The 11,686-nt window shown below is 36.4% G+C and overlaps 1 protein-coding gene across 1 annotated transcript in view; it reads left to right on the forward strand.

The window, feature by feature from the left end:
• Nucleotides 1–11,686, forward strand: part of USH2A (usherin) — a 790,277-nt gene that overhangs the window by 512,719 nt on the left and 265,872 nt on the right. Inside the window, exons 38-39 of the mRNA XM_021927201.2 lie at nt 1,189–1,339; nt 1,890–2,032. Of these exons, the coding sequence (XP_021782893.2) occupies nt 1,189–1,339; nt 1,890–2,032 (294 nt within the window). The remainder of the gene's footprint in view (nt 1–1,188; nt 1,340–1,889; nt 2,033–11,686) is intronic.

The following is an 11,686-nucleotide window of genomic DNA, read 5'->3' on the forward strand; positions in this document are numbered from 1 at the left end:
TTATGCTAAAGAAAGTTCAGGTCAGTCCAATGTAATAATAGTAATAATATTTAGCAGCTAGTAATTATCAGGGTCTAAAATCAGGTGCTTTATTTATATGATCTCTGAACTTCACAACAATTCTATAAAGGAAAAATATTATACCTACTTTAAAGATTAGAAAATACAGGCTCAGAGTCATTAGGTCATTTTCCTAAAGGCACAGCGTTTTGCTGAATTTGCTTTCAGGTTTCTGAATAGCTTTGGAACAAACTGATTTGATTTAGAACATGCTGATATGACAGGCTCATTTGAGGTATGCCTGTTGGAAAAAATTAATTAAATAACCAGTGTCATCAATTTTTTTTAGTAGAATAGGCTTTAGTTTTACACATTCCTATTAGGGCTTCTAGAATCATTCAAATAGATTTCCCTGGTAAATTGTACCAAGCAGGTATGTTGAAGTCAGAACAGATTGGCTGGAGACTCAACTAGACTAGAAAAAGTGGTGTGTGTGCTCTAACTTGCAAAATTGAATAAGGGCAGGAGAAGTGATAACTGTGAGAAGGGATAACTGTATAACACACATAGGGAAAAATGTTTAATTTTTATATTTTCATGGATGACCATTAAGGCTGGAATATGTTATATTCAACCACTTATGTTTATTTATCATTCCAGGAAAATACAATTTTAGCAAGGGACTTCCCTTCCTCAAAAAAAAAAAAAAAAGAAAGAAAGAAAGAAAGAAAATAAAGCCATTGTGTTCATGTGTAGTGGTGTGATTTAAGGCAGCAATGGATGATATCGGGGGGGATGAATATGAGATTTGGACTGCTTCAGTGTTCAATTGCTTGGTCTGTTGAACAAAGAGTTAAATTAAAAAGGTACTTTAATATTTGCTTCACTAAATTCCCTCCATGTTTTCAATTAGATAAACAGAAGTACAGGTGGGAATGTGCTGCATATTCATTTGTCTTGCTGTTTGGGGGCCGGCTTTTAAGACTGAAATACTAATGTAATTGTGTTGAAATGAACAATAAGGAAATACAGGAGTTCAGGAATGAAAATGTTAAATTAAATGGACCATGTTTAACATTGTTGTTGATCCTGAGGAACAGTTTTTCCAGTATATGGAGCATTTCGATTCCATCCAGCATATGTTCTCCACAGTTTTCTCTGCTCTAATTCATCTGTGTTTTTCGACAGCTCCAGATGGCGTGCTGCCTCCCAGGCTTTCATCTGCCACTCCAACCAGTCTTCAGGTTGTCTGGTCTACACCAGCTCGTAATAACGCTCCTGGCTCTCCCAGATACCAACTCCAGATGAGGTCTGGCGACTCCACCCATGAATTTCTAGAGTGAGCATTCTACTTTGTCCATTTTATCTGTCAGCTGGGTTACATAATATAGACATAACATTTTTGAAGAGTAGGTCGGTTCTCATTTGCAAAAAATATGGGTTACCTTTTAAAAGTTAAAAAAAAAAAAAAAACCCAGACTACTTAGAGGATAATCATTTGCTTTGCAAAATTATCTGTTTTTCACTTATATGGCCTTTAAAGTAAGAATTCTTCCCACTGAAACTTTTCATGAGCACATGCATTACAAAAAGCAATGAAACTAACAATATAATGTTTGAACTGTCACTAACAAATTATAACAACTACTGTACAAATCAACATGGCAGTCAGTCTCAATACTACTAGCATTTACATTTCATATAAACACAAGATTACAAACTCTCAGTCAATGGCCATTTATTTTAAAAGAGATCTCATTTGATGGCAGAAAATTACAGTACTTAAATGTATGTTGGCATCTTCTAAAATTTTTTGTAGTAAGAAATTTATTTGCTTTTATTTCTTTGAATGTTGAAAACTTCCTAATTGACATTTCTTTCCCATACAGGTTATTTTCTAATCCTTCTGCATCGTTAAGCTATGAAGTGAGCGATCTCCAACCGTACACAGAGTATATGTTTCGGTTGGTTGCCTCCAATGGATTTGGCAGTGCACATAGTTCTTGGATTCCATTCATGACCGCAGAGGACAGTAAGTGGTCTGAACAATACACAGCCAAATGTCTTCTACATTAGGGAGTTTAAAATGTCTTCAGTTTTTTCCAAAGCAAAGAAATGAACCTCCCTTATTTACTTGTCGTTTAGTGACAATAATCTTTTCTAGGGCAAGAGTGGGGCAAAGGTGGTCAGTCTCTCCAGAAAGAAGAATAATGTGGTCTTGGAGGGTTGGAGGGTTAGGCCTACAGACAGGACAAAGTAATTCACTACAAATTATGATATGGCCCCATTCTGTCCTTCAGGGTACATCTTGGTGCCCTGCAAGAGAAAGGTTGTCATCTTCTGCTTTATGACTGAATGTTCTCTGTTTCGGAGAAATTCTGGCAGGCAGAAGAAAATGAAATATGGACCTTACTTCATGAGGCTGCTTACATATACTTGTTCCTGGAAACAGGTTTCATTTTCCTGCTTTTACTCATACCCCAAAGACAACCTTCAGTATAGAGAAGCATAATCTGATAGCAGTGTATTACAAAAGGTGGATTGAGATTTCCTTATTCAACCAATAAAGATAATTTTACAGTGGTTCACTAGAAAGTTATTTCTGCATATATTTGCTAGATTATATTTGAGAAAAATACATGACCATAACATTTGGTTTTATACAAATTGCCTCTATAAAAGCATATATATGAAAGTAGAGGGTTTTTAAAAGAAAAGTTGGAAATTAAATCAAGCTACACAGAGTAAATAAGGACATTGTATCTTTGAACAGTTAAGTTTTTTGAGTTAATCTTGTCAAGTCTTTTAATCACAGGCTTCTTAGGAGATGTTCTCTGCTGGCCCATTGCCATGCTGGCTCTATATCCAATGAGAATGTTAAGTGACTTTTAAAAGCCTAGATATTAACACAAGGATATGGTATTTGCAACAATATCAATTGCTTATTAAATATATTGGTTTATTTCTGTAATACCTTTAATTGCATTGTTTTAGTGAAGATAAGACATCAAATGAGATATAATCAGTACAATCTATCTTGTTTAAAGTTGACTTTATTTTTACAAAAAAAAAAGCCAGCATTATGAGCAATAATGTATATTACTTAATCCATTTCTTCCAATTCGTAATTACTCCCTGGGAGAAAGTCAGCTACTTTGCAAGGGGACTCTCAGTATTTTTGTTCTCAAGGGTGTCATTTAGTAAATTATCAGCACAGTACAATAAACGGCACCCAAAGTTCAGAAGGCATTAATTCGCCACCTTTTAGGAGGAACATTACATACACTCCGGGGAATCTGGACGCCATGATCACCAGATTTATGGACTGAAGAATTCACACTCAAAATAGATTTCTGAAGAAACATTTAAAACAACTGAAGATAGGTTTGTAATCTCCTTCTTATGTACAGCAGCATGCTTGATGGCACTAAATAAAGATTAGCCAAAAATAATTATTCAACCCACTGCAGAGGTGATGTCTCAATAGAATGCTTGGAAGAAGGGAGAAAGAATTTTTTTTTGGCACAACACTTTTTATTCCCCTAGAGAAAGGGCAACACTCAAACCTCCTCAGTGGTAATCTCCCCACAATTTTTACTGAATGAGGGCCATGACCTGCCATCTATTGGCAGGGAGGTAGCACATAAATAAGCAAAAGTCCAACATATTGTAAAATACCAATTAACATAGCTTCCTTTGTTGAGTAAACTTATCTTTGATCTCATTTTACTATAAAACAAGTCTTACAGACCATACATGTAAGTGGTTGGAATTTTCATACACAGAGACCCTACTATGGTTGTGATATTTAGGGCTTGAGTTCAAAGTGAATGCTATTAACCCTTCATTGTCCTTAAGGAAGAATTAGTAACACTTGAATAAATAGCAGGTATCAACTCATAACCATCATTTTTGTTTAAACCCGTTCCTCAAAATGAATGAACCCTTCCTTCCTCTGCTTTGTGTGTACACTGTGAAGTCACATACATAGCAAAGAACTGGAAGGAGGCCATGTGTACCTGCAGGTTATGTTAGCAGTACATACTCACCCCTGAGACATGGTGACAGGGTACTGTATATTTTAGATGTCAGTGGAGATGGATGCTGTCTCTGAGAGGATGTGCAATTGAGTTGACAAAGACTGAGTGATTGGCATTGGGCACAAGCAGTTTTTCTGTCAAGGCTACAAAGCGTTGCTTATAAAACCACCCATACTGACAGGTCCATGCCAGAATCACGCTTCATACATGATCCTGACCAGCACCCCCTGCTCACCAAAATGCAGTTTTCTTTTTCTCTTTCTTTCTTTTTCTCTTTCTTTCTTTCTCTCTCTCTCTCTCTCTCTCTCTCTCTTTCTTTCTTTCATTTTTTGAGATGGAGTTTCACTCTATCGCCCAGGCTGGAGTGCAGTGGCACCATGTCAGCTCACTGCAACCTCTGTCTCCTGGGTTCAAGCAATTCTCCTGCCTCAGCCTCCCAAGTAGCTGGGATTACAGGTGCCCACTACCACGCCCTGTTAATTTTTTTATGTTTTTACTAGAGACGGGTTTCACCATGTTGGCCAGGCTGGTCTGGAACTCCTGACCTCAGGTGATCTGCCCACCTGAGCCTCCCAAAGTGCTGGAATACAGATGTGAGCCACCGCGCCTGACCTAGAGTGCAATTTTCCATGTAGAAATCTCACATATCATCTTAAAGAATGAAACAGAGAAGTCACCACATGCCCATATTTAAATTCCATACCATCAACAGGCACCTTTCTGCATCAACCACAGTCTCATAGCTTTCCAGTGCCAAAATGGGTCACCAATGGCAATATTTTTAGTGTGATATTTAAAGACAGTGACTTTCAGCAAGCCTGTGACACAGGTGAAACCACAAAGAGAAATCTAGGCAGGCAATGAGCTACAGCCAGAGAAGCAAGTGTGTGGACGCAGAGAAGTTATCATGGACAGGAAACAGGATGTCAAGAATTTTAATAGATTTTTTTCAAATAATTTGTCATTTGCACCAGTGTGCCACCAATATCCAGTTCCATGCATTTTTAAAAATCTAGTGTGCTGATGCCAAATAATAATAATGCACATTTCCTATGAATATTTTAAATCCTGTTAAACGTGTGTTAATAAAAGATGTTTGTTCCAGCCAATTTGGTCAGTGTAGTGTTTAACTGTTTGCAACCAGATAAATACAAACAACACATTATTTTTTAAATGTGCTGCTGGCAGTCCAAGCACCTGGCATGTCCACAGCTTGCAAAAATGTCCTAAGATTATGCTAGACTTGGGAGCATGTGATTAATAAAATGAAGGCACTTGCCTAGCAGCTGAAAATGTTGATATCTTGAAACTAGAGATAACCATCACTCCTGATTATATGAGTGTTCCTTCTCTCTCATATGTTTGCAATTGTTTTCTGTAAAGTACATACATGTAGAAATTGGAGTGGGTACAGAGGGCAAGTTTCTTCAAACCTCAGCTTAAATGTGGATGTACTCTTTTGTGTACCGAAATCCTGCCTTGTGTTAACTATGAATTAACCTACTTTTTCTTAAAAATGTGGATTCCCAAAAAAAAGTTAGATAATCTGTTTCTCTTAAGGTTTCCCAGGAAAGAAGACTGAAATATGGGATATCTAATTTTAAGGACAATCATATATGGCATACGCAAGCAATTAGATTAACTAATGAAATTGAAATCATTTTCTAAATATCACTTCCCTACCTCCAAAAAAAAAAACAAACAAACTTAAATTCACTCTAGATTTTACTATTTAGTTGTCATATATTTTAAAATGTTTGATCATTTCCCAAATTTGTAGTTTAAAATTCCACATTTGTGTTTTTAACCACTAATCTAAGAGGCATTACTGCATAAAACCTTTGGAATTCGAACAGTTTATTCTGTAGGTTCACTTTTCATTTGTTCATTAGTTTGATGACACGGTGATATTTTAAGTACAGTTATATGCTGCACAATATTTCAGTTAATGATGAGCCACATATATGATGGTGGACCCACAAGATTATGATATCATATTTTTACAGTACCTTTTCTGTGTTTGGATACACACTTATCATTATGTTACAGTTGCCTACAGTACTAAGTACAGTAACATGCTGTACAGGTTTGTAGTCTAGGAACAACAGGTTATACCACACAAAGTAGGTGTGTAGTAGGCTGTACCATCGAAGTTTGTGTAAGAACATTCTAGGATGTTTGTACAACAATGAAATCGCCTAATGGTGCATCTCTCAGAATGTATTCCTGTCATTAGGTGACACAAGACTGTACCATTGCCATGCTGTGTTTGCTGATTGCATTACATCTTGTTATTTTTTCACATTTATAATTGCACTGTGAACAGAGGAGAGGGCAATGAAGACAATTATCTTACTACCTGGGTCCTGCTTTACTTTTCCCCTCAGCAGCCTTCATCCATCTTTCAGATACTCACAGTAATTTACAAAGGCACAGAGGTTCTTCTGGAGTAAGACAGAAAGGCAATGTGATGTCAATCGAAATCTAGCTCTAACAGAACATGCTTCTTCCTCTTTTGTTGCCTGACATAATTCTACTCATTCATCAAGCCCCAGCTCAAGTGTCACTGCCTCTGTGAAGTTTTGCCTTCTTGTGGCTCCCTTAGAATTTTGGTTTGTGTTTACTAATGCATCATCAATATCCCCTTCTGAATTGTAACGTCTCAAGACCTAGCGATCTGTCTCAACTATGTTTCTATCACCAGTGTCTGGCGAAGGGTCTGATGTAGAATAGGTGCCCCAAAATTGTTACTCAAAGAACTGATTAAAAGCAGAGTTTGATTGAAGTAAATCCACAAAAACTCAAGCAAACATTTACTGGGTACCTACTGTGTACCAGGGACTAAAAGAATATGAAAGTTGCAAGGATGGATTTCCTTGTTTTTCCCTTGAGATTTCCACTGTCTGGCAAGGAGCACACACAGTAAAACCATAGTTAGAGTGAATGAGCTGAGTTGTCCACGAGAACAAGCCCAGAGGAAGGGCATGGCCCCTCAACATGAGGACCAGGAAAGCCTACCCAGAGGAGAAGACCAGGAGAGAAATTGGAAATGATTTATATTTGGAGTGCATTTTAATATCCAAGTTCAAATTTACGCCATCTCCATTGGTTCAGGGTGAGGCTGGAAAGCAGTTGCTGTAAGAGGTGAACCCTGACACATGAGACCTGGAGAGGGACTCTCAGGTTGTCCTGTCAGTTGTTCCAGTCTCTGAGTATGAGGCTGGGAGAGTGGGAACAAGAGGTGAATGTAAGAGAGGGACATCCCAAAAGTGATTCTCATTTTTTTGCCTTGGTCAGAGGCAGGCTGGCTGGCTGTCTCTCTGATTCAACATTGGCTGCTGTCTTGGCTAAGTTAACAAATGTTCTAGTTAGAGAGGCTTCTGCCAGCCCCACACCATGTGCTATTCAGAATGAAGGGGAGGGATATGTAGAAGGAATTCTAAAACAAAACCAGTTTTCCTGTTTTTATTCTCACAACCTGTAATAAGAGTAAAATACTCTGAGACCGTGTAACAGAAGAGGAAGGAAACATGTGGTATAAAATTTGATAAATTGATCAAGATAATTCTAGAATAGGACTTCTGAATCATTTAAGTGTATGTATGCCCTTAAGATTACTGAAATTTTAAAACTAATATTGCATGAAAAACATCTTATCCTTAGGGCATTTTAGAATTTAAAGTTTCACTTGCATCCTTAAGAGCATTCTATGCAACAAGAGAAAAATAGGAATATTTTTAAATGAGATTGGAACATATTTATATGAGTACATATTACTTAATGAAGAAAGAAGAACTACAAGTTTCAGTAGTGCTGCACGACTATTTTGCTTTCTCCATTCCAAATATTTTTCCAATTGCCTTAGGTACTAACCTCTGATTGCTGACATGTTTATCCTTTCAAACAGTAATTCAGGTATCTGTTTTGCATAGAACAGAAGACCCAGGATCAAAAAATAACATTTATGGTCTTCTGATTTTGAGAACAAACTGGTTCTGCATGTTTGTCACTATATACTTTGTCTTCCATTGCATAGATTTTCTCCACAAATTTCTGAATTTTCAGAATTAACAAATTCAAATATTTATGATTATTTTTATATTTTATTTTTATACTGTAAGATCAAAAGGAACTTATTCAAGCCAAAACTGACCAATACAGAATCCTTTGAAACAATGGATTGATTAATCCAAAATTCTATCCACCTTGCCTCAATTTCCCACTTGAGCTCTTGAATCTCCTCCGAGCACTTAAAGCACACTGCTCTTCCAAATATAGAGGTTTGTAATATCTGTGTTTCTTACAGCTGAAGACTGCAGGTGAAAGTAATGAAAAATTGAGTTTTTTATGTTTAAGAAATTAATAAAAAATAATTTTGTCACAGCCACCTTATTACTACTTAAATTTTATTGAGTGTGTATTACATGCAAGACACTTTAGCAGGAACAGTATATCCTCTCATTATCCGGAAATGTTATCTGCTGGCCTTTCACTATTTTAAAACACTATTCTTGTTTTTTAGCTTTGAAAAAGTTAAATTGTCAATATTTGAAAACTCTCAGTGGACTATGTGAGATCATTCAAAGCTAATTGCCACAGGTTGATATTTAATGGCACGAGCTTAGTTTTCAGTCTCAAATCTTAAATTCTTAGAGAGTCAAGTATCTAAAAACTGCTAGTTATTAACAGAGAGATGGATGTTTACCATAATCATTTTCTATAGCATTTTATATAGCACCTGCCTATAAAAGAACATTTTGTAATGCTAAAACAATACATAGATTCATTTAATCTTGCTATTTTCCTCATTTTGACAATGTCCCTGTAAACAGAGTTGATTTGCTACATTTGGAAAAATTCAGATAAAGTTTTGCCCAAATATAAGGAGTGAATGTGATGACCTTTAGGATTTTTAGGATGTTTTCCTAACTTCATGAATTCTTACATCAGTGCATTTTATTTTCTGCACCAAATTATCACAGATGCATCTACTGCCATTCACCTCACAATATGCTCCAGCTCTAGAGGCTGAAACATTCTTTCTAAATAATACTCTCCTGAGATCACGAGAAATACAGAAAAATGGTTCCTGAATATTGGTTCTTCTATTTGCAAACTATCAAATAATGTCCTTTCAATTCCAACAGCCTTTTAGCCTTCAGAGGTTTCTCTCATTACATAATGGTACCTATGTTACACAGCCCATTTCATTTTTCATCAGCGTCAAGAGGCTGAAAGTTCATATTTCTGCAAAACCGCAGTGCCCATTCTTAATTTTTGTTTTGAGAAATAACTATTGTACCCTCTTTATTATCATAAGATTAATAATATTTCTTTATTTTATTGCTCCTCTCACATTTGGTTACTTTTATTATGAGCTGTCAAAAATTATTTGGGGAAGTAGTTGGGGTATAAATAATAAATCAGTAAAAGAATTCATGATTAAAAACAAGATAGAGTACATTACTCTATTCTTCTGTTAACATATCAGTAGTGAATAACAAAAGGCTGCATTAACAATTAGCACACAGTATATTGCTTTATATAATTATACATCCATATATTTGCCACTTTGATTTTTAATTCACTGGTAAACTTAGGGGATACTCATTTATGGAGTTAATATTACCAAAAAGAGTTTTTAAACGGAGTGAGGCTTTAATTAGAATGGTAAAATGTTGCTTCAGGGGAACAATGGGAATGTAACAAGAAAACTGAGTGATCAGTCATGGGTAACTCGAATAGCAAACAAGTGGAGAAGACTCACAAAACCACTGAAAGTTATACACACACTCAAGTTGTGAGTCATTCAAACTGAATGTTCATACACATGCATACAAATACACGCAAGTGTGTGCACACACACCCTTTCCAATATACACACCTGAATATAAAACTAAATAAGCAGACTCCTCTGTTAACAATTTTATTACTCTATTTTAGGCTAGGGCTGAACTTTTGAAGCTGATGAGCAAAATAGTTTCCCATAAAAGATAATTTCATTTGCCAAAATGAAACTACTTTCCGTTATTAATGTTGTAATGAAATGGTTTGAAATATGAATCTGTGATCTGGACAGAAAGGATGCTCCTGTTCCCAGCTCCAGGAGGGAGTTCTCTAAACAATTACACCCACGGAGAGCGCTGTAAGGTTGTATTTTCATCACCGGCCAGCTGAGCTGTGTGCCTGTCATACTCCCAGTCTCCCCTCCAGTGACAGCCGCATTGACAACATGTTATACTCCACATTGATTTTACAGTTAAGGAGCTGATTGTGATATATAGGGATTTTAAGAATTCAGCTGAGAGGCTGACTTTTGCCTTTTATCATTCCATTAAAATTTTATAACCATCTTTTTCATGTCATTTCATCCATGAATTCTTACTTTAGAAAGTGATAGCTACTGCTGTGAGCATAACTTTTCTCATGTTCAGAGCTTTTTATTGTATTAGCAAACTACCCCAATTATAGTTATTACTCATGTTTTACATAATTGTGGTGACCCTTTCAACCATGCAGTTGCAGGCCAGTTGATTTGTATATAGAATTAGATGATTCGGCTTATCATTTTAAAGCACTAAATTGAAAGAGTGCCAGGAGTCAGGTTTTAACACTTCCCTAGCCAAAGGAGCTAATTAAGCTGCTTTCAGCTTCCTCCCCAGAATCACACAAGTTAAAGGAACCTTCTGCAACAAGAGCAGGGAATCTACTCAGCCAGAGCGGGAAGCTAATAAAATGTATGCCGGCTTTTAAGGGGGGAAAAAATCGTGCAATTGAAATTGAACATCTCTTCTTTCCCAAGATAAGAGATCATCTTTAAGAAAAGGCTGTGTACTGTGGGGGTTTGAAGTGCAAGTTCATCTCATTATCATGGATGTTTCACCCATAATACTATCATCATATTCAGGAGAAATAAAAGCCTTATCCCCCTAATCACAGAGAACAAACTGCATCATTGTTGTTTCTTTTCCCTGAAGAAGCTCACAGTTTGATAGTTCACATATGAGGAATAATTATGCAAGACCCAGATGAAAACCCTAATAAAAAATATTCTGATTTTTAAGTGTATATTACTCTCTTTGGGGAAGAGAGGGTGAGATAAGGTTAGACATTAAAGACTTGAATCTCCACCATTGATTTTACGAAAGCCAATCTCAGGGGATTTGGTTTTTTTTTTTTTTTTCAGATTTCAAAACAACGTTGATATCTTACAAGACTCGTACTTGCTTTTCTCTGGGAAATAGCCAAATCTAGATGACAAGTATAAATAAGAAAGGAGCTATATCCCCATTTTGATATAATAATTGCTACTGCTACTGTATACCAGAGAGTAAAAGTAAGAAATGGCATACTGGTTTTAAGAAAGATTTAAAATGAAAGCTAGCGAGAGACTAAAATGGAAAATGTGATTTATACCAAGATTGCTGGTTTTGGGTTTTTTTTGGGGGGGGGAGATTTCCCTTCAAATAGGACATATTACCAAATTGTCAGAAATAGCTTGATTTCAGGGTTAGTGCACTATAACATCTTTTGCTTCGAAAAGTAATTATGATTCTACCATCGGTCCAGTTGGTGACAAATACGTGGATCCTGTTGTGTGAAAGTATGCCCATATAGCCAAATATTATTGCAGTCACTGGCCCTGC

Source organism: Papio anubis, chromosome 1 (genome assembly GCF_008728515.1).
Source record: "Papio anubis isolate 15944 chromosome 1, Panubis1.0, whole genome shotgun sequence".
Classification (NCBI taxonomy): domain Eukaryota; kingdom Metazoa; phylum Chordata; class Mammalia; order Primates; family Cercopithecidae; genus Papio; species Papio anubis.